General features: G+C 51.5%; 1 protein-coding gene across 1 annotated transcript; it reads left to right on the top strand.

The window, feature by feature from the left end:
* The first annotated feature begins 436 nt into the window (after positions 1-436).
* On the top strand, positions 437-3,503 carry BMP4 (bone morphogenetic protein 4). The gene is made up of 3 exons (XM_084207617.1): positions 437-593; positions 1,126-1,502; positions 2,459-3,503. The coding sequence occupies exons 2-3, from the start codon at positions 1,133-1,135 to the stop codon at positions 3,298-3,300; spliced, it is 1,212 nt and encodes a 403-aa protein (XP_084063743.1). The 5' UTR covers positions 437-593; positions 1,126-1,132; the 3' UTR covers positions 3,301-3,503.
* The last annotated feature ends 20,258 nt before the right edge of the window (positions 3,504-23,761 follow it).

Below are 23,761 nucleotides of genomic sequence, written 5' to 3'. Positions count from 1 at the left end.
CCCAAGCTGTCCCTCCCTTCTCGTCGGGGGACAGCCGACGAGAGTTTCCAGAGTTTCCCGTCCCGAGCCTCCTTTCCCAGCCCGGTCCCTCGGGGAGCGCCGCGGAGCAGCCCGCTCCCCGCGGTGCCCCGACCTCCCCGGGGACCCCGCCCCGGCCGTGCGGGGACAGGGCGGGGCGGGAGGGTCCCCGGGGATGCACCTGAGCGGCGCGGGGGATCCCGGGGGCACCGCGCCGACCCCGTCCCGGCCCCGAGGGTCCGAGCGCGGCCGCTCCGCCGGGGGTCCCCGCGCTCCCCCCGCTGCCGGGCGCGGGCGGCGGAGCGGGCAGGGCCGTCCCCCGCGGGGCCGGGCCGGGCCGGGGGCGGGCCGGGGGCGGCGGGCCGGGCCGGGCCGGGCCGGGCTGGCGGCGAGCGCGGCTCCACGTGACTGCGGGGCCGGCAGAAAACCGGGGCCGGCGGCGGCGGCGGCCGCACTGCGCCGGGCGGCGATCGCGGGAGGCGCTCGGCAGCCGCTGCCCCGGGGCTTTCGGCGCGCTGGGTCCGGGCTGGCTCTCCAGAATCATGGACTGTGCTGATATGCCTTGCTTGCTGTCAGTGAGTACAGCCCTCTTCTTCCTCCGCCTCGCTCCTCGCTTTTTGTTTTCATCGCAGGGCTTTATTTTTTTTTTTTTTTCAATTTTTAATTTTTTTTTTTTTTTTTAAGAAAAACTTTTTGTTGTTCTTATCCCGGTGTCCCCTCCCGGGGTCCGGCGGCGCATTCCAAGCGGCGGCTGCAGAGCGGGCAGAGCCGCGCGCCCCTTCCTTCCCCGCCGGGCTCCGCCGCCGCTGGTCCCGCTCCCGTCCCGTCCGGTCCCGGCGGGGCAGCGGGGCCGGGATGCGCCGGGAACCCGCCTGCCCCAGGGGGCTGCGGGGCTGCGGACAGCCCGGGCACGGCGGCCGGTCCCTGCCCGCCGGGGCGCGCCGGTTGCCGCTCGAATGGGGGCTGCTCCCCTTGTCCTTTTGCCATTTATTATTACTATTATTGCTACTATTATTATTATTTTTAAGTTTATTCGGAAGAGGAGGGGGGTTTCGCTTCTCATCCTGACTTTCCTTCTTGTTTGTTGTCGTATTTTTTACACCCCAGAGACACCATGATTCCTGGTAACCGAATGCTGATGGTCATCCTACTATGCCAAGTCCTTCTAGGAGGTACTAACCATGCTAGCCTAATCCCTGAGACCGGCAGGAAGAAAGTGGCAGAGCTTCAGGGACAAGCCGGATCCGGACGCCGCTCTGCCCAAAGCCATGAACTCTTGCGGGGTTTCGAAACAACTCTGCTGCAGATGTTTGGGCTCCGAAGGCGGCCTCAGCCCAGCAAGTCAGCCGTCATTCCTAGTTACATGCTGGATCTCTATCGACTCCAGTCGGGAGAAGAGGAGGAAAGCCTCCAGGAAATTAGCCTGCAGTACCCTGAGCGATCGACCAGCCGGGCAAACACCGTGAGGAGTTTCCACCATGAAGGTCAGTGATGGGAGGCGGTAAATTCCCAGCCCCGGTAGCGATCGGGATTTCCTTGCGTTTGGAAGCTCACAAATGCCTTTAGAAGCAGGACGTGCCCGGCCCTAAATTTATGGGAGGAAAACCACCCCCCCCCCCCCGCCCCAGCCTGCCGTGTGTGGGTGACAGGCGTGCTGCTCGCTATTTTTTCCAGCATCCTGTGCTTAACCCGAGCTTGACCATATTTTGAAGTGCTTTTGCTTCTGTTGACAACAGCGAGTTTCCTTCGGTGCCTCTGCCTCGGGGTCACTGCCTGGGCTCGCGTGGATTTAATGGCTCTGGATCGGATGCGGGAGTAAAGCGAGGGCGGGATCTCGCCCCTGGAGTGTTTCTTTTGAACTATCAAAGCAATTGCTGCCTGCTTTTACTCTTAAGAAAAAAGAAAAAAAAATCCCCCCAAACCCCGACTCGAATTTAATACTTACAGCTGTGTGTTTATAAGGTTTATTCAATAGACCCTTGTAATCTGATCCAAATGTTTCCTAGCGGATGTTTCTTTTCCAAAGTAAATCTGAATTATTAATCCAGCCGCATCATTACTGCGTTGGAATTTGCTTCTCTTTCTCCCCCTGCCCCCCGTAACAAGGCACCTCTGTGCTCCGTGGCGCCGCATCTCGCCGGGGAGATGATTTTGGAGAGACTGGGGGAGGAAAAGCTAAAGGGAAAAAGCCTCCCTGAACGGGGGAGGCGAGATGGGAAGGGGTGGAGTGCTCGAGGCGCGGGTGAGCCGGCGGTGCCGGGGCAGGAGCCGCTCCCGGTGCGGCCGGGAGGGATGCGTGGGGGAGCGGAGAGGAGCCGGTGGCTGCCGGGCAGGTGAAGCGTGGGTGTGAGCTGTGGCTGTGGCGGGGCCGTGTGCCCCGAGGCTGACGCGCTCTTGTTTGCTTGTCTTACCTCTTCCCCCCCTCCCTGCTCTCCTCCAGAGCACCTGGAGACCGTCCCGGGTCCCAGCGAGACGCCCCGGATCCGCTTCGTCTTCAACCTCAGCAGCGTGCCGGAAAACGAGGTGATCTCCTCGGCGGAGCTGCGGCTGTACCGGGAGCAGGTGGAGGAGCCGAGCGCGGCGTGGGAGAGGGGCTTCCACCGGATAAACATTTACGAAGTGATGAAGCCGCTGTCGGAGCGCGCCCAGGCCATTACGCGCCTGCTGGACACGCGGCTGGTGCACCACAACGTGACGCGCTGGGAGAGCTTTGATGTGAGCCCGGCCGTGATCCGGTGGACCAAGGACAAGCAGCCGAACCACGGGCTGGTGATCGAGGTCACCCACCTCCACCACGCACAGACTCATCAGGGCAAACACGTCAGGATTAGCCGATCTTTACCTCAAGGGCGTGGGGACTGGGCGCAGCTCAGGCCGCTCCTGGTCACTTTTGGGCACGACGGGCGAGGCCACGCTCTGACCCGCAGAGCCCGCCGGAGCCCCAAGCACCAGCGTTCCCGCAAGAACAAAAAAAACTGCCGCCGCCATGCCCTCTATGTGGATTTCAGCGACGTGGGCTGGAACGACTGGATCGTGGCACCCCCGGGCTACCAGGCGTTTTACTGCCACGGGGACTGCCCCTTCCCTCTGGCCGACCACCTCAACTCCACGAACCACGCCATCGTGCAGACGCTGGTGAACTCCGTGAACTCCAGCATTCCCAAGGCCTGCTGCGTGCCCACGGAGCTCAGCGCCATCTCCATGCTCTACCTGGATGAGTATGACAAGGTGGTCCTGAAAAACTACCAGGAGATGGTGGTGGAGGGGTGCGGGTGCCGCTGACCTCTCCCTTCCCCGCCGCCCTCTCCTCCCCTTCTCTCTCCCTCCCGTCCCACCCCAGAACTGCTTGCTATAGCTGGACTCTTCTCTAAACTAAACGTTCACCTTGACCTTATTTATGACTTTATGTGCAAATGTTTTTGACAATAATGATCATATATTTTGACAAAATATATTTATAACTACATATTAAAAGAAAAAAATAAAATGAGTCATTATTTTAAAGGTAAATGCATTTTGTGTCTCGCCTCTCAGGGTGCTGCTGAGGCCGTGCTGGCTGGGAGTGCAGCCGGGAGTTTATTTTGTCTCCTTATCTCCTTACCCCCCTCCCTCCTTCTCCACTCCTTCCCCCCCACACCCTCTTTTCTTTTAAAGGCTTTGCAAATTTTAGTCTTTCTATTTCTCCGAGGTTCCGCGGATCTCCTGGTGCTGGGGCTGTGCCACGTGGGAGATGAGGGTCCCTGGAGATTTAAGAGCCGCTGGGAATAGAGCCGACCTTGCTAACCTGGTCCAAGCCTTTCCAAAGCAACCCACCAAAAATGCATTTGAAAAGAAGGTGAAGATTTACCTGAGGGCTTTATGCTAAACCCGCTGGGTTTTATACCCTTGCTCTGACTTCAGGATTCCCCAGGTTTTAAAACTATTAACATTTTCCCCCCATCCTCCCCTCCCCACTGGAGATTGGGAAGCTTCAAAGGTTTCCACAGGTCCTTTGAAGATCAAATCACTCCATTACAATGCCAAAAAAAAAAAAAAAAAAGATATCTGGAGCAGTTAAATATGTGTTAGCTAATAGCTACCTGTGCTGTGTCCTTTCTAAATTGCTTCCGAGCAGGGAGGTGATTGGAGCTGAGCAGGTACAGTTGGAGGTGTCCAGGGCCTTGAAAACCCTGCCTCAAATGCATTGGAGGGGCTTGGAAAACAGGGAGCTGTGCCTGGGATGGGTGGTGTGGGGCCATGTGGAAGTGGGAAGGGGACAGCAGGGTCAATGATGCTTTCTTTTCCTTCCTTTTTTTTTTTTCCCCTTCTTTTCCTTTAATGATTGAAGCTTTCCAACCCTCCGAAAGAAAGGGGCAGCTTAGTTGAAACCAATAAAAACTGGAGCGGAAAGCTTGCCAAAAGCTTTGGCTCCCTGAAGAGTGCAGGTGGAGAGAGGAGATGGGAGCTGCGGGGGGGAGGAGAGCGTGGCCCTGTGGCTCTCTTGGAAAGAAAAATCCCCAACCCTCGACCTCCTCTGTGCCACTGAGGCTTTCCCAGCCCTCCATCCCAGCCGTGTTCAGGGTCCCATCTGAGAGCCCTCGGGTGTCTCCGGGTGCTGGGGGGTCCTCCCAGGCTCCCAGCGCCCCGTGGAGGAGCGATGGGTGTTGGGTCTTGGGGGCCCCCTCGGCCCCGAGCTGACACTCTCATTCCTGCCTTTAGAAGGGAAATGTGTGGCCTGGGGCATCGGCGACCTGCTGCCTCCCCTTTGATGCCTGCATATCAGACATAGCCATGCCAAAGAAAGAATTTCATTTTGAAGTGGCATCAGCTAAAGGCGAGCGCCTTTCAGCTGCCTGACAGGGCAATTACACACATCTCCCTCGATAACCCCGGCTGCTGCGGGGTCGGCCGGGAAAAGGGGGCTCCGGGCCCCCGGGCAGCCCTGGATGTGGGGCAGCCGCTGTGGGAGGGTACCTTGGGAAAAAAAGTTAAAGAAAATCCCTGTGACTTGACTAAAAAGAAAGAGAATTCCCCCAGGTTCGCTCCCCCATCGGTCGGTGCATCCCGGGCTGTCCCGGAGGCTCTGAGGGTGTTGTGGAGCTGCATCTGCACAAATGCCTCTTGGATTTAGGTCATTCTCCTGGAGGAGCCTCCTGCTTTGCTGCGTTCCTGCTGCTTTATGGAGCTGTTTATTTTGGTGCTTCTTTTTGCATTGCGTTTCAATGATGAAATCAAAGCTTTGACCCTGTGGAGGCGCAGGCACTTTGCTTTTCTGTAGGTGCTCTTGTCCTGAGGCCTTTGGGAGATTTTCCTTTGCCTGGGCTGCTGAGATCCTACATGGGGTGTTCTGCCCAGAAAGTGTAGGAAAAAAGTCAACTGTTTAAAAAAAAGTATTTTAATTATGTAAAATTTATAGGAATCTAAAGCATGGTTATGAACCTGCTGGCAGTAAATGTGATCTCAGGGACAAAATACTCATGGATGCATTAAGGAATTTATTCATCACTGCTGAACTTCTGCATTTTACAAAGAACACAGGGGCTGAGGGTTCCCCTCCTCGTGTGTCCTTGTCACACATGGGAGGCAAACTGCTGCACAGCCTTGTGTGACCAGAGAGGCTTAGCTAAATGCTCGAACTGCTAAATCATTTAAAAATAGGAAAACACACCAAAACTGACATGAAACCAGAATTAGTCCCTTTCAAGTTTCCATCTGACAGCCAGTGGTGTTTTTCCCCCCCACTTCAATTTGTGCTGTGTTTTAATGGTGTTGACCTGAGTTCTCTTCACCATCCTGGCAAGGAGGAGCAGGGTTGTTTTTGGGAAGCTGGGAGTGAAGCATCAGTGTGGAGGCACCCTGGAATTCCTCACGGTGTTTCTGGCCATTGTTTTGTGCATTTCTTGCAGCAGTTATGGGGTTTAATCCCATGCTGGATTTAATGTGGTGACTGACCCTGTTTGACAAGTGCTCTGTGCCGCAGAAGTGCTGGTTTGGTTTGAGCAGGGCAGACATGGAGTGAGGCTTAATCTCAGGCAACAAATGCTTATCTTTGCTTAAAAATGTGACAAATGTGTCATGCCACGATCCCTCTGACCGTGGAACTTACTCTTTGCGACTGTGACTGATTTCAGAGTGAGAGCTGGGTTTGTGTTGGCTGGTGCAGGGATCCCTGGGAGGGCTGAGATAAGGCATATCAGTTTAATCCCCCCTTATTGAGTCCAAGCTGTGAACCAAAGGGAAGCAGGTTGAAGGTGGGTGTGCAGCCTCTTCCCACCATCTGGTGTCCTTCTGGTGGCTGTGCCCATGGACCAACATTCCCAGAAGTGTGAGCTGCCTGGGAGATGATCTGCAGCTCACCACGATGAGACTTCTGTGTGCCTTTGGATACCTAAAAAGTACTGTCTGTGTGGCTTATGGATATAGGAAAGGAGGAGAGCTCAGTGGGGTTTGGCAGCTCCAGTGGTCACCGTGGTGGTGATGCTGAGAGCCACTGGATGCTCTGGAATGATGTTTTTGCTGAGCACAGGTGGGAGTGTGGGGTCAGGAAAAGACTCTGCCATGTGTCAGGAGCTCCCCCCGGAGACCTGTGGTTACACTGAGCCCATCTCCAACCCTTTCCCTGTTGGCTTTAGGATCCCAAAAGTCTTCAGGCAGGAACTTTCTTCTCCCAGCTGTAAATCCACCCCCAGTCCAAGTTTGCAGCATCACACTGAGCAAAGCTGCTGCCCCAGAGATGCCATGGCTGAGGAGGCTGCACAGCCAGCCAGGTTTGCTTTGCCCACAGGGGCAGAGGCTTTGCAAATCATTTTCTAAAAATGCAGATGGGTTTGGAAGAGAAGCACCGAGGTTTGCACGATGCTGTTCTGGGAGGGGTGCAGAGGCTTTGCTGCAGACCCAGCAAAGGAAGACTGGGCCCTTCCCTGCTGCAGTGCTTGGACACCTCTGGTAAACTTCTCACCCATCACAAAATGATGAGCACAGTCAGGCTGGGATGGCTTGGAAATCTTGGCATCAACAGAGGCTTTGTTCTCTTTATCCTGGGGTTTCAGGGCATGAAAGCAGGTCTGAAGATCCTCTGCTATGGAGTCTGTATCTGAAATCACAGGATTAAAACAGGTAAGAGGAGATATCACTGACCCACTGTAGATAAAGGTTTTGAGCACACAGAGTTGGAGAGGCTTGGCCAGAGTCATGTGTGAAGAGCAGGCAGAGCCAGAAGAGGTATCTGACACCTCAGTCCCTGTCCTGTGGTATGGCATAAAACTCTTCTCTGGTCTAGAGTCTGGCTTCCTGCAGATCCATCACTTCACCCCAAACCAGAGGTGGGTTCCTGTATAATGCAATGGAGAGGAAGCTACAAAGTCCATGTTGTTCTCTAGGCAGGAGTGATAATTACAGGGAGCATTAGGAATGGCCCAGACAATACTCATCCACTTCATGGATCCTGCATTCAAGTCTGAAAGTGTAAAATAGGACTTTCAATACTTTATTTTTCACCTGGCTTCCTAAGGAAGTGCCTCAAACTTGCTCCTTAGTTGACTGCAGAATATCCATTAAGAGACAATCAGAGAAGGAAAAATTTTTGCACCTTAGCAAATCTCAAGGGGGTCTGAAGGTTCCATGGGGAGCTCTGACTCTGCTGGATCAGCTGTGAGTAATTTATTCCACCCAGCAGATGAAAAAAATGTGCTGGGACTTTGGTTCTGAGTGGTCCATCCAGAACTCGCCCCAGCTTGGAGCCCTGTGCCGTTTCCCACAGTCAGTGTTTTTCATCCACTGCCTCCTGCTCGTGCCTGGATTCCATGTTTTACACAAGAACAGCAGGATCCCACTGATCCCCTGAGCTCTCCCAGAGCTCTGGTTTGGCCTTGTGGAGAGCTGCTCTGAGCCCACTTGCTGGGCAGTGGCAGTGGAGTTAATGGATCCATGTCCTGGAGAGGCATTGTAGAATCCCAAAATTCTTTGGCATGGAAGCGACCCTAAAGGGCTTGTAACCCCCCTGCAATGAGCAGGGACATAAAATCTCAGAATTTTAGAATGGTTTGGGTTGGAAGGGACCTTAAAGCTCATCTCATTCCAGCCCCTGCCATGGGCAGGGACCCCTCCCACTATCCCAGGTTGCTCCAAGCCCAGCCCAACCTTCCAGGGATGGGGAATCCCTCCCAGCTCCAGAGCTGTGTTACAGACCACGAGGGCTGCCTGGACCTTTTGCTCATCACCAGTAGGATTGCATCCTAGGAAGGACCTGTGATGAGCTGCCCATTGCATGACATCAGGGTGCTGAGGAAATCCTTCTCCAAACCCAGCCCTGTGCTTTGGACCTGTCCCTGTGCTCCAGGCGTGGCTGCCTCTCGAGGTGCTTTACACCATCAGCATTTCTTCAGTCTTCACTCAGGTGTTGGCACAGAATGTATTTATAGATGCAGAATTTCCTTTCCACTCTTGGTCTGAGTCTCCCTTTTCCTGGGGATCACAGATGTGCAGATCCAGGGTGACCACACAGCTCCCAGAGGAGATGTTGGCTTCCAGTTCTAGCAGACTGTGGATGGAAAATGTTGAAGTTACTCTATATTCACAATGAAAAAAAGGAAAAATCTGTGCTAATTCTCTCCAAAAGTCCACCTAGTGCTGTGGAAGAAGGCAGGAACACAACAGACCTATAGCACTCTTTTCTGCAGCACCCATCAGTCTCCAGCTGTTTACAGGTCAGAGCTTCCAGATCCAAAATCAGTGTCACTGTATTTAATAGGCCACTGTGAACTTTACTTCCAGTAATTTATAGAATTATTTTATAAGTTTTATAATTTTTTTTCCTCAGTGTAATCCTGTGCCAGAGATTCCAACATTTCATTTGTCCATTCCTTTTGAGCTGTTGCCTTTTATTGGCTTTGAAACCATCACCTAGAAGTTCATCTTCAAGCCCCGCAGTTCTTATGTTTTTGGACACAGTGGAGTCCCACAGGCAAAGAGCAAGAGGTTTTCCAAGTAATCCACCTGTCCCTCACCTGTTCCCTCACTAATATGAGATTATATGGTACAAAATGATCTCCTGATGCAGACTGTGCTGTTCTATGTATCAGATTTGAGGGAAGATGGTGACAAATCTGCATTGTTGTTCTTGGCTTTGTGGGTTTTGTCTGGGCTGTAATGCACACCTGCTATTTAGTACTGGAATCAGTGAAATCCTTCATGCCAAGGTTAGCTCAGAAATGCCAAACTGATTTTTCACCTCACCAGGGGAGCCCTGGACAGGATGTGCAGGTTGAAGGATGCTTAACAGGGAATTAAATAAATAGAAGCAAACACTCTGCTTGAATGCCACACTAAGCAGTTATCTCCAAAGGAGGACGACTGGGGAGCTCAGTGAAGAGCCACCCATGTCCTTTTTTCCCTGATTTTTGGAGCAGTTGGAGGTGTCCCTGCTCATGGCAAGGGGTAGAATGAGATGAGCTTTAAGGTCCATTGCAACCCAAACCAGTCTGTGACCCTCTGAGAACGCTTCTCTGGGCTGACAAAGCTCTCTGTGGAGCAGGGAGCAAAGGGATGAAGTTGTGTTTGGGGCTGGTGGAGCAGCACAGCCCCACCATTGCTCCCCTGGCTGAGCTCTGGAGCTGCCCTGAGGATGCCCTCGCTGCTGGGCTGGTCCTGGGGGAGTTTCTTGCTGCTGTTCTGCACCAAAGAGGAAAACCAGGGCCTTATTTCATCCCTGGATGTCTGAGGAGAAGGGCTCCAACCCCACATGGCACCTCCTGTTCTTCACCACAGGAACCCTCGTCCAAGGGACTTCCCATCATGAATGTCCCTGGCAAGACACCCTGTGGAACACCCTGATCCTTCCCCTTCTGGGCTCAGAAACAGGTACTAGGTGTCACTTGAAGAGATTTAATAGATGCAGCTTGAGGAGTCACTGTTTGTTTTGGTGTTTAAAAGGATTAAAAACAATCATGGCCGTGTTCCTTGAAAGGCAGTTTGGAGAGTTGGACATTTTCCCAGTAAGAGGCAGTCCCCAAGGGTCATTTGCAAGGATAATATTTTTAATTTGATTAACCAGTGGTAGCACTGAGCAGGACTCACATGTGCCTGAGTAGCAGGATGGAATCTGGGAGCAAAATGTAGTGGTAGAAGCAATGAAATGTTGTGAGAAGGGTTCCACAGAGAGCTGAGCAGCTCTCTTGGAGATGGCAGAAAACAAAGACCTGGGGGCTTTGCTGGTCTGAGCACAACTCAGGAGAGCCCAAATTACCCTTGGGATGGATGGAGTAAGGATTTTCCCCCAGACTGCCGAGGGCAGGGCTGAATGCTGCCTGGTTTTCTGATCCCTGCCTGTGTGGGGAGTTGTTTCAGACCTCACTGGACTGGTATCAGGATCAAACAACCTTAGGGAGCAGCCTGGTCAGGTTCTGCCAGGAAAATGGGAGGCTGGAGGGGAATTTTGTGTGTGTCTTGGGGTAAATACCAATGAGAGGGAAGGGCTGCTCATCTCTGAGCAGGAACATTTGGGGAACTGGAAAGAAAATTCCACTTATCAGAAATGAGATCCCAGGTGGGCCAATTCAACAGGGTCAGAAATCTGTCCTTGTTTGGAGGTGACTCCTCTTCACCAAGGAGAAAGCAGAATGTTGTTCTCAGGAGAGCAGAGAGCAGCTCTGCCCTGCTTGGGGGTCTCTGCAGCTTGGGGCACTGGGTGCCAGTGGAGCACCTGGACCCCAAGTCACTCAGGGACCACCTGCAATCCCAGGTTTTCACTGTGGATCCCACCAGAAGAGAAGCAGCCACAGACAAAACCATTTATCATCATCACAGTGGGGTCAAAATTCCCTTTCCTGGTTTGATGGGTGGTGGAGGGGACATAGAGTGGGCATTTGCTGTTCTCAGCCAGTCAGAGACTTGGAAGTGGCTTCTGGAGGGAAAAAGAGGGTGGGGTGCTGTGACTCCCTCAGGTGCTGGAAATGTGGCACTGCTCAGAAATTCCCCTTCCTGTGGGATGAAAATCTGGCTCATGACAGCAACGTGGCTTCTGGGGCTTGGGGCAGCACAGCCTCAGGATGGGAGAGAGGAGGGCTGGCTTTTCTTCCCACCTCCATCTGTGTGGTCCAGGGTGGGTCAGTGAATGGCCTCGTGCCTCAGTTTCCCCCCTCACAAGCCAGCAATGCACTCATCCTGCTGACAGTCCCAGCCATAAATATTATCTCACAAGCAGCTGCTCTTGAAAAAAAAGAAAATAAATCTTTTATTGCTTCCCGTTAAGCTGATGACTGTTAATGAGGAGAATTAAATTCGCTGCCCTGTTGCCATTAGACAAATATGTGCTCCATCCCCATCCGAAAACCCCATTGTAAATAGCTGAGGAGGAGCGGGATAAACATTGTCCTTCCCAGGGCAGGGCCCAGCAGCAGCACTGAGCAAACACAGGTGTGGGAGATTTGTAAGCTTTAAGGGAGATTGGGGATATTTGGGAATCAAATCTGGTTTTGGTTAGGAGCATCTTCTGTGGAAAAGAAGTCCCAACCCAGCGCGGACAGAGCGCGGGGCCGATGACGGCTGCCTGCAGCTGCAGGCTGGATGTGGCGCCTGGGAACGGGGTGGTGGCAGCATCCCAGCAGCCTGGGGACAGCCTGGGGACAGCCAGGGGACAGCCATCCTGACACTGCTCCCACCTCCCATCGTTTTGCCACGTGGCATCCCCAGATCCCTGCCTGGTGCAAAGCCCTGTGTGGGAATCCCTCAGTTTGTGGCTAAGCTGGAGCTTGCCGTGGCTTTCCCTTCTGTCTCTCCCCTTTCCTTTGGAAGGGGAAGGTTCTATGTGGCTGGAAGGTGTTCATGCTCCCAGCAAAGCAGGTGAAACACCAGAGGACATCTTCTGTTTTTGGGGGCAGATGTGATTGGTTTGGGTGGGCCCGATCCAGAGGCCACGTGAGCGATGATTTGAAAGGTTTTCTGTTGGAATGTGTCATTTGTGGAGCAAAATGTGACATCTGGGAGAGCCACCTGTGAGTTGGGGGCCAGGTCCTCCCTCCCTACTCTCAGCCCTGCTCTGACCCCGTAGCAGGGGGTTTGTCTCTACTGCAGGTAATTTTTCCTGAAGGATCCTTGACACCAAGCTCAGCCCAGCCAGCAATTAAAGCCACCCAGATGAGATTGCAGGGTAGAATTTTCCATCCTACAGGAGGTCCCTGATGCAGAGATGGGACAGCTTGCCCTGAATCCACCCTGGTGAGCCTGTCCCTGCCACTTTGCAAGGCAGAGGACAACAGGATGTTTTGCACAGAGCCCATGGCATCCTGCACACATCCGCTGCTCTCCTTTATCTTGCTCTGGACAGCTCACTTCAGACTCAGCAAAAGCAGGAGCAGGGATGGACTAAGCATTTCCTGACCTTTTTCTGGTGTGAGGACACAAGGCTCTTCCTTTTGCTCCCTGGAAGAGGCACAGCCAGGCCAAGCAAGAACATGCAAGAATCTGCCACAAAAATGCTGCTGAATCTTCTTCCATCCCTGCCTTGGAGGAGCCAGCACTTGGTGGACAAACTTGCCATGGAAAGCTGGTGGGACTCCATCATCCCAATGTCCCCTGAGGCTTGTGGATGACCCATCTCCCATCTGCTGGGAACTCAGGGTGAGGTGCATCTCCAGATTCTGGAGTTCACCATCCCTGGCAGGCACAGAAGAGGGGGACCAAGGAGAGGATTTCCCACAGAGCTGGCCCTGTCTCCAGGACTGTGTGTCTGAAATCTGTCCCTCAAAATTCCAACCTCCAAACCCTCTGCTCTCCTGACAGGAAAGGACTTCCCCCATGAGCAAGAAGGAAGTGGATGGCCTTGTGTCACCTCAGTGCCACAAAACTCCAGCGATGCCCAAGGCTCCGAGCCCTGTTTGCAGCCTGGAGCTGAACCTCTCCAAAATTACTGGCAAGGTCTCCAACCTGCAGGTGAAAGGCTGTGTCACCTCAGGGCTGCAACAGCTCAGAAATCCCCACTGCTGCTCTGGGATCACACCATGCTTTGGCTCAGGTGTCCTGAGGAGAATGTGGCTGGCTGGGAGGGGATGTGGAATCTCCTGGATCGGTGGTGGGGCTGCTCTCCATGGTGAACACCTGCATGTCTTGGCAGAACGGGCCCTGCGGCCTGGCACAACTCTCTGCTGAATATTTTGGCCGGATCCATGAACTTGTGTGGCTTTTGTGGCATGGAAACTGCTGTAATTTATGCTGAACACAGCCCCATATATTAAGCTGACAGTTCCAGAGCATTATAACATCATTTAGTCCTTTGAAAACAATTTCAAGCCACAGGGTAATTGTTTAATGAGCAGTAGAAGAATCCCACATTAAGCCCACAAATAAGGGAAAAAAATTCTAAAAGATCCCCCCAGCCTCCAGCAAGTTGGAACCCAAGATCTGTCACACCTGTGACACTCCAGTGGCTTGGAATTGCAAAGGAAGAGCTGGCTCCTGGGGAAACTGCAGTGTGAGGTCCCAGATCCCAGCCCAGGGATGAGGTGCAAGCTGAGGAAGATGCCTTTAGAGAGGAGATTTAGCAGTGAACAGCCTGGATGGCTTCAGCTGTCTCCTTCTCTCCATTCACCTTGTGCTGTGAGGAGTGTCCATTCACCCTGCCCCAGTGCCCAAAAGTGCTCTTCAGCTTCCACAAATCCAGAGAAAAATTGTTAGTGCAGCAGCAGCCTCAGGATGCCCCAGGAAGCCAACAGAGATCCAGGTGTTTTCTCTCAGAGCACTCTTGAACACATCTGGGGAGATGCCATTTTTCCCAGGGGAAGATCCTGAGTTTCCTGAGGCAGTTTCCATGCATCCAGGCAAGGAGAAGCCTCAGGTGCATGGATAACCTGTAGGGACTTGCTGGATATCTGTCTGTTTGGTGTGGGTACCTTCCTGCTGCTTTGGATCCTCACAAGATCTGGGCTCAGTTTTGGGCCCCTCATGACCAGGTGGAAGGGCTGGAGTGTGCCCAGACAAGGGAACAGAGCTGGGGAAGTGCCTGGAGCACCAGGAGGGAGCTGGGGGGACTCAGCCTGGAGGAAAGGAAGCTCAGGGAGAAACTTGTGGCTCTGCACAACTCCCTGCCAGGAGGGGACAGGGACAGGAGGAAAGGGAATGGCCTCAGGATGGGCCAAGGGAGGTTTAGATTGGATAGTGGGGAAAATTCTCCATGGAAAAGGTTGTCCAACCCTGGCACAGCTGCCCAGGAGTCCCCTTCCCTGGAGGGATTTTAAAGCCATGTGGATGTGGCACCTGGGGACACGGCTGTGCAGTGGCTTTGGCAGTGCTGGGGAATGGTTGGACTGAGGGGTCTTTTCCAGCCTGAATGATCCTGAGTTCTCCCCACAGGACTGAGCTGTGCCCAAGCTCTGAGACTCCCAGGGGTGTCACCTCCCATCCCACAGCTCAGCCCCACTGTCCCTCCCTCCTGTGCTTTGTTTCCCTGCCCTTTTCCAGAGCTGCTGCAGGTCCTGCTCTCCCTGCTCTGTTTTTATCTGTGCTGGTAGCAGCCATCCCCACCACGCAGGATTTATTTACATTGAAGGGTAAGTGGGAGGCTGTAATTGGGATGGGATTTGAAGAGGTCAGGAGGAGCCTGTGCGGGAGAAGTGCAAATGAGGGAGGGCTGGGAGTTTGCTCAGTCGTTAGGCACAGATCATTCCAGCTTCCACTCAGTGCCATTAGCTGGGGTGAACGTGCTGTCCAGGGACATGTGTATATACATTAATGGGGCTTTTTAAACAGACCATCAGTAATGAGCTGTTAATGTTTTCCAAGTGGTCTCTCAATCCCATGCTCTGATTTCCTTCGGCTGCACTCGGGAATTCCGGATCCCTTGGTCCCTGTGCAGGAGTGCAGATCCCTGAGCCCTGTGCAGGAGTGCAGATCCATCAGTCCCTGTGCAGGAATCCAGATCCCTGTGCAGGAGTGCAGATCCCTGAGCCCTGTGCAGGAGTGCAGATCCCTTGGTGTCTGTGCAGGAATCCAGATCCCTGTGGAGGAGTGCAGATCCATCAGTCCCTGTGCAGGAGTGCAGATCCCTGTGCAGGAGTGCAGATCCCTGTGCAGGAATGCAGATCCCTGAGTGAGCCCTGTGCAGGAATGCAGATCCCTGAGTGAGCCCTGTGCAGGAGTGCAGATCCCTGAGTGAGCCCTGTGCAGGAGTGCAGATCCCTGTGCCCTGTGCAGGAGTGCAGATCCCTTGGTGTCTGTGCAGGAGTGCAGATCCCTGTGCAGGAGTGCAGATCCTTTGGTCCCTGTGCAGTAGTGCAGATCCCTGTGCAGGAGTGCAGATCCCTGAGCCCTGTGCAGAATTGCAGATCCCTTTCCATGCTCCAGGTCCCTGCCCAGCCTCAGCCACCCCAGGCTCTGTCCCTGCCCATCTCAGTCCCTCCAGCCCTGCCACAAGCCCCAGCTCATCCCACACACACAGGTTGGCCACGCAGTTGGGTTGGTGTGACCGGTGTGTGCTCAGCCAGGAGGAAGGTGTAGGATGAAAATCCAAGGAATTGCCTTTCCAGGAAACCTGGTTAAATCACAAGCTGCGAGCTCGTGGCTTGTGGCCTCAGGCGCACTCAGGAAAACAAGAGCTGAGTTTCTACACCCCCTTTCCTCCCAGCCCCGGCTCATGGCTGGGGCACCCTTGGGAGGCCACTTGAAGAATCAGTAATTGAGGAAACTGATGCAAACGTGATGTCCCAAAAGGTTGTGTGGGAAGCAGATTTGGGAGGGATGCTCAGATAAGTGGAATTTTTGCTTTTGTGCCTTTCTTGAGCAACATCATCAGACTTAAGGGTTTCCTGTTTATTTATTCAGCGCTCACTGCTGTGTTACACACGCAGGAAATCACAAACCCCATTGTTCTGAGGACAGGTGAGGTGGAAATAAAGGCTGCTATTTAGGCTGGGGCATTTTGGCTGGTGCTGAGCATCTTGTCTTGTGACTGTTCTCATGCATCAGCGAAGCGAGCACAAACACACCCTGCAAACATCTGGAAGGAAGATGCCTCAGCTGTGCTGAGCAGGACCAACAACAAAAACAACACAGAGCAGCCCCAAAGCTGCTCTGCTCCGGGCCAGGTAGCAGAGAGGCCCCTGCAGTGGGCTCTGTGGCAGGAGGCAGATGTAGAAATGGCTTGGTACCCCCTTGCTCTGTGTTTGGCCAGCGTGGAGGGGCTGTAGTAAAGCCGGGGAGCCGGAGTGGACGGGGCTGCACAGACCCAGCCGGATTCCAGCGTGTCATCCGCATCTGTTCCCCCCAGGGATGTTTGCATCCAACTGTTCTCCCAAAGCAGCCCACCACACAGCCTCCTCTCGCTGCAAAAATGTGCTCAGATGACTTAACTTGATGACTTTGCTGAGTTGAACGGTGTCCAGCAGCTCAGTCATGTGCTTGGAGAGGGAAGAGATTTCCAGGGGAAGCTGTTTGCCCATCAAACCCAAACAACTTTCCATTGCTGATGGGGGTGCAGGAAGGTCTGAGTGCCCTGGGCAGGGTACCCATGGCTCCATCCCTATGGAGTTTGGCAAGGGAAGCAAAATCCAGGAATTCAGCTCTTTCCCACGTTTCCCAGCTACTGGACAACCATCAGTGGGAAGCTGTGGCCAGTCAAGAAGGACTTGCAGGAAGCCTTTGCAGAGCCTGCACTTGGCTGTCACCCAGTGATGCCAACAGGGCTGGGCTCAGAATGTCTGGGAGTTCTTCCCTTCCTCAGCAGTGACTGGATTCCTCTGCTTCTCCCTGGTGGATCACAGCTGGTGATGCTTGGCAGGACAAGGGGGAATGGTTTCAAACTGAAAATAGACAGATTCAGACTGGATACAAGGAAGAAATTATTTAGGATGAGGGCAGTGAGGCCCTGGCACAGGTGCCCAGAGCAGCTGTGGCTGCCCCTGGATCCCTGGCAGTGCCCAAGGCCAGGTTGGATGGACTGGGAGCACCCAGGGATAGTGGAAGGTGTCCCTGCCATGGCAGGGGGTGGAAAAAAGTGGCCTTTAAAGGTCCATTCCAACCCAAACCCTCCCATGAGTCTGTTGTTTGTCTGAGGAAATAAGGAGTAGGTGGGCTGGTTCAGTGTCCTGGGGCTGGGAAGGATGAAATCCTTTAGGATCTGAAAATGTGTAACTACAAATGCTGCACATTACTGTTCCAGCTTCACCTAATTGCTGTGAGCTCCATGGGATTGGGGACAAGGATATTGTTTCACCTATGCTCATGTGGGGCCCAAAAATCACAGTTCAACAGATTCAGTTACAGTTTTGGTAACTGTATTTTTTCCATTAAAGATAGGGTTTGGTTAAAGAAAAAAGGTAAAATCCTCATTTCTTTGTCTCCTGAAATTCTAGAAAGCCTGATTTGTTTCAGTGTAAAATTTAAAAATTATGTTTTCTGAAATAAATCTTCTGAAATTTATTTTAACTTAATTTTATAATTTTTTCATTTAATTTTATTAATTTAGTTTCATTTAAATGTTGATTCTGATATAGAAATTACCCCAAACTTTTAATTTTGCATATTTTGTGATCATTTAATTTTTTTAAAAAATTCTAATGAAATATCTAAACAGGTGGCATGGTATTAGAGATGACCAATGGACTGAAATTCTGAATTTTATTCAACCCCACCTGATTGTTTGAGCCTTTTTAAAATACCCAGCAAGTGCAAAACTGCTGTGACAAACACTCCAGGTAAGAACAGACAGATCAGTTGCTCTTTTTGCCATTTGCTTTTGATCAAAGCTATAAGACTGCTTAATACAAAAGCAAATTTAAACATGGGGGTTTTTTTATCTTCTTTTTTTATTTTTCTGTGTCTTGCCATAGGTTCTACTTTTTAAGAACTGAAGTAATTACATACAGCAAAAAATAATAACAACACAAACAATGGCAAGAAGTTAATACTAATAATAGTAATAATGCTAATAATGTTCCCCACAACTGCAGCACTAAAGAACCCATCATTTTTACTTTTGGCATAGCCTTGTGTAAACTATTTTATTCTGGGAACATATTTATATGTTTATATTTATTATCTTTATTTATATTGCTATTTATTTATAATTATTAATATAAATACATTATAGAGATGTATTTATTTACATCATATATTTATTTTTATATTGTGGTGGTTTTTTACCTGATTTTTTACCTAATACCCAGCCATGGGTCCCAGCAGTGATGCAGCTTTCCCAACCACTGCAGTGAGGGATCATCCTGGACAATCCCACCCCTTCCCATCTTGTCATATCACCAGCTCCATGTGCTGGAAAGAGAGGGGAAAAAAGGGAAAAAAAAAATCCCATCCCACCATGGGGAGGTGAGTGAGGCCCCGTAACTGCTGGGAGATTTCTGGGTCTGGAGCTCTGCTCAACTCTGATGAGTCTGTGGTGGGGAGGTTGTGAAAGCACCTTGGAGACCACAAGTGAGGTGTGAGTGATCTCTGGGGGCAAAATGGGAATCCCCACATCCCACAGGAGGTGGGTTTGTCTGTGGTGGTGGCACAGAGCCAATTGTTGTCCCCCCTGGCCGAAATAAAACCTCTGGAGTGACGCTCTAGTGCTGCATCAGACAAGCAGAGGTGGGGACAGACTTCATGGTCCAGCTGCCTCTGGTTCTCAGGGTCTTTGTGTGCCAGAGGATGGGAGTGGCTCATCCACAAACCTCTTTCAGAGCAGGAAATATTGGAACAGCCACATGGTTCCCTCCATGCCACGAGTTCTCCCCACAGGCACAACCTTGCTCCCTGGGGAGGTCCAGATTCCTCCAGGGGGGAAAGGCAGTGGGATAACCCAGAGCCACCCTGGTGCCTGGGACAGCACCTTGGGATCCAGCTGGGTCAGGAAATGCCTCTTTGCCCTGGTGGCAGCAGGGTGACCTCCCTGCCAGGCTGGGCACGGCTCCCATGGCTCTGGGCAGTCCCACTGTCACTGGGGGCACTGGCACTGCCACTGACCCAGCCAAGGCCTGGTGATGTCCTTCAATATTTCCCTGCCAAAAGCATCCCTGTGAGGGAAGGGATGCTCTGCTGAACCCTGACCCATTTGCTGGATGTTTGCAGCACTTACTGAACCAGCCTAACCTGACCACAAGCCTGGAGCACTCACCAAATTTAAGAATTGAGTCTTCTCACTATTTTTTTTCTTTTGCACTTCCCTAAATCCCTTTTTCTTTGCTTTTTTCCACAGAGTTTTGTGCAGCTCTGCCTAAGGGGGAGGCAATGACAGCTGCCTCACGCTGTGCACAGGAAGGTGCTCATCATTCCTGCCAAACTTCTCCTTGCTGCTCCTGCGTCCCCTTCTGCATCCAACTGCTGCCCTCGACGTGGTGCTTGACAAGGTCACAGAGTTCTCTTTTGCAACACAGTGAAATAGGTATTCCAGTAAATATTTGTGGAACAGGGTGACTCTGTTTGAGCAGTGGGGTGAGGAAAGCCAGCAGAAGGCTGTGAGGACGCCAGAGCAGGCTCTGCTGGATGTGGGTTCAGGCAGAAACCTCACCTGCTGAGAGGGAACTCAGTGCTCTGCCTGAAATAACCTGGGTGTCTGCAGACCACAGAGACTGACAAGTGATAGAATCACATTTGTGTTTGGGCAACAGCTGTTTCCAAACCCCAGGGTTGGCAGTCCTGCCGAGCCCTTTCCCAAGGCTCTGCATCCCTGGGGGCCCTCTGGGCGCTGCTGCAGAGCATCCCTGCGTGCTCATGGGCAGTGCCCAGGGCCAGGTGTGCTGTGACCTGCCCAGGTGTGCCCTGACCTGCCCAGGTGTGCCCTGACCTGCCCACCCTGAAGAGCTGCACAGTTTGTGTTGGTCTGGAGCAGCTGGGGATGCCCTGGGGACTGGATGGTAGGAGCTGAATTCACTGTGGCAGTGACAGCGCCTGAGGGAACGGCTGGAGCTGTGCCAGGGGAGCCTTAGGTTGGGGATCAGGAAATTTCCTTCCCCCAGAGGGTGCTGGCACTGCCCAGGCTCCCCAGGGAACATTGCCAAGGCTGCCAGAGCTCCAGGAGGGTTTGGACACCACTCCCAGGGATGCCCAGGGGGGATTGTTGGGGGGTCTGTGCAGGGACAGGAGCTGGATCAATGATCCCTGTGGGTCCCTTCCAGCTCAGGATACTCGATGAAAAAAGCTGAGGGTCTGTAACACCGAGAGGAAGATGCTGGTTGTGTTTTTATAAAGGTTGAAAGAGCTTTTGTAGGATTTTGTGGAGCACAGCTCTCTGCAGGCTCTGATCCTGCTTGCAGCAGCTGGGAGTCAGTGATGATATTTTCACCTCGTTCAGAGGAGCTGTTCCCACTGCCAAGCCTTGCCTGAGGGCAATGACATCTCAGCTCCCAGTTGCCTCCTCTACCTTCAAACACCTACAGACCTCCCCAGCCCTCATTCTCTCATTCCTAAATTCTTGATAAATGGACTCTTTCAACCCAGTGATTCCCAAGCATTCCCCTGCAAGCCAAGACAATTATAGATGTAAATATAATATACACCAGGTTTGGCACCTCTGAGAAATCCAGAGGTGCAGGGGTTTGGGTTTTTTTCTCTTTTTTTTTTCCCTGGTCTTTTTTTTTTAAAAAACTTCAGATGTTTCACCATGAAGTCTTGGTGGAGCTTCAGTGGGAGGAGAGGTGCCTTTCTCTGAGGAAAGGAGTGAGTTTCTGGTTTGGCTGGTTACCCCAGGACTTCACACCTTGTTTGTGAGATGCAGCTGGAGGCATTTGGTTTGGGGCTGGGCGAGGATATTAGAAATGCCTGAAATACATATTTGAGTAGATGCATAGCCAGGAGCAGGAGATGAGATAAGCTCTGTGGTTTTGCATAATACAGGTGAAACCTTTGTTGCCTGGAAGATGGGAATGTCACTGCAAACCTGGAGAGATAGAGAACAACAAACCCTCGGAGCTGATCCCTTTTGTATTTCTGTCTTATGAACTTTGAATTGAACTTCTGCACCGGATCTGATCTGGATGAAATATCATATCTGGGGCTGATCCTTATCTCTTAAACCTTTCCTTTGTCCCTTTGATTCTTTGGGCTTTACCCTCTTGTTTTGTTGTGAGTGGCCCAGGGCTTTGATCTCGGCTGAGCCCCGGCGGGCAGCACAAACCTTTGCTTTGCTGTGACACACACAGGGGGACACTGGGGTCTGAGGAGACAAGAGGTTTCTTCTTCTGTGGCAAAAAGTCCGAAGGCAAACGGGGAAACTTCAGAATTCATTGTCTCCCCTTACATGATGGGAAACTGGAAATTCACACGGGTATTTCCCCAGTAAAGAAAATGCACCTGTGGGAACTTGGTTGTTGTATATCTGTTTCCAATTTTATTTACAATCCCTTTTATTTTTATAAAGAGTCTGAGCAATTTAAGCTTACCTATCCTTTAATATAAAATAATTGAAACCAAAGCTCTTAAATGCCTTATAATGTCTTTTTCTCTGCTTTTTACAGTCACGAGCGGAGGTTTTTATTCTTCCAAAATATCTAGGCTGCTAAGCTTGAATTATATTTTACCTTTTTGGGAAATTCCTTTACTAGAAACCAACAGCTGGTCTTAATCTAATCCGATGATACCTGCTGATCTATACAGTAAGAACAAAGTGAGGCCAACTGTGTTGGAAAGCATCAGGGGCTAAGCTGAAAATATTCATTCATTGTTTTGGACTTCTTTTTTTTTTTTTTTTTTTTTTGGAGGAATGATGTAGAGAGACACTTCAGCCTTACTCCCCACGTTTTCCATTAGTGGTAATTTAAAACTTTGAAAAATGTACAGTAACTTGCCTAGGTCAGCTGAGTATCAGCATGTAGCTTTTCATTCACATTTTTCATTTAATCCAGTGGCTTTGAATTCCTCGCCTTGTAAGTTTCTATATATGAAGATTAGAAACTGCTCCTGGCTATGGAGAATTACATGCTTTTAGATGAAATTTAATCCCTTGTAAAAGGTTTTGTTCCTGGTGATCTTTCCTGTTCACAGCACTGGGCTGCCTGGCTGAGAGCAGATGACACAGGTGAAGCTATCAGCAGACAATAGACCAAAAAAAAAAAAAAAAAAAAAAGAATAAAACTCAAATAATCACAGGCTGTGTTTAGGATTAAATCTTTATCAGAGGTTTTGGCAATCTGGCAGCTTAGAGATTTCTGCCTTTGATTCCAGGAAAGCAGCCCAGCAAAGCGAAAGTCTGCAAAACCTATTGAGAATAAATTGGATGCGTCCGCATCGTCTGTGTTTTGACAGAGTTTGAAGTGGGAAGTCTTGGCTTTGGAAGGGTTTGGTGTGTGATCCAACACACCCCATCCCACGGCCTGGCTGGGACTTCTGTCTTCCTAGCAGGATCAAGACCTTTCCCCAGACTTCACCCCCTGAGAACTTTCCTTGGAGGGAAGAGCCAGCGCTCATCTCCTGCTCAGAGGCCACTGGAGTTCTCGGTCCTGTACACACCCCGGGATGCAGAACTGCCCAGCAGGGTCTGGGGCTGAAGGGGGAATCACCTCAGAGTTTATTTGGCAGTGACTCCTCAGACTAGCCAGAAAAACAAAGGAGAAGCATGGATGGAAGTTTCTGGAGTGTTGTGTCCAGCTCTGGGGTCCCCAACATCCAGAAGGAGGTGGAGCTGCTAGAGCAAGTCCAGAGGTGGCCACGGAGATGCTCCAAGGGCTGGAGGCAGGCTGGGAGAGCTGGGGGTGCTCACCTGGAGAGGAGAAGGCTCCAGGCAGAGCTCAGAGCCCCTGGCAGAGCCTGAAGGGGCTCCAGGAGAGCTGGAGAGGGAGTGGGGACAAGGGATGGAGGGACAGGAGCCAGGGAATGGCTCCCAGTGCCAGGGCTATTATGAAGATGGGATATTGGGAATTCTTGGCTGAAAGGGCGGTGAGATTCTGGCACAGGGTGCCCAGAGAAGCTGTGGCTGCCCCTGGATCCCTGGAAGTGTCCCAGGTCAGGCTAGAGAGGGCTTGGAGCACCCTGGGATAGTGGAAGTTGTCCCTGTCCATGGCAGAGGGTGGAGCTGGATGGTCTCTGAGATTCCTTCCAACCTAAACCATTCTCTGATTGAAAAGCTCTGCTCGGGGTGAGTTCTTTCAGCCTGGAAATTTATTGCAGAAATTAACTTTCCCCTTTTTCTAAACTCTGTATCCAACCATGCCATTTCAAACTGACAAGAAAATTAACCCTGCAAAATCCAGCTGCTTCTCATGGCTCTGCCCCAGCCACCTGAGAACTCAGATGACAGGATGCTGTGTGGGAATCAGGAGTGCCAGGAGAGCAGGTGTGGAGAAAACACCTTTGAAAGCTTACTGATCTCATATTTTTATTTGTCTTATGGCATATGGATTTAGAGGGGGGCTGTGTGTTCATGGAGGTATCACTGGGACCTGTTGAATCCTCCAGTGGAGGAGGAGGAGAAAAAGCCAGATGACTTAGGTGACAGATTGCATAGGTTAAATCACAAATATTTCAGTCAATTCTGGCTGATGGTGAATGGCAGTCCTTGCCTGGGACCTGCATACAACCTTGATGGAGAAAAAATTGGTGAATCCTGCTATTTTCAGGCAATTTTTAGAAAAATGAGGACAGAGCTGTTCATTTCAAGTTGCTCTCCTGGCTCCAGCAGAGTTAAGAGTTGCTAGAGCCAAACAAAATTCAGAAAATTTCACTTCTGAATAAAGCATGTGAGCCTGGCCCAGAAATGGGCTGCTCTCTTCCTTTTATGAATCAGTCTCCAAGATATGCTCACATTCCTGAGGAACAAGCCTGGAATAACACGGCTGGCTTTGGGTGCAAT

Source organism: Fringilla coelebs, assembly GCF_963513975.1.
Source record: "Fringilla coelebs genome assembly, chromosome: 6".
Lineage (NCBI taxonomy): Eukaryota > Metazoa > Chordata > Aves > Passeriformes > Fringillidae > Fringilla > Fringilla coelebs.
Note: the sequence above shows the minus strand (reverse complement) of the source record. Positions and strands in the feature narration are given on the sequence as shown.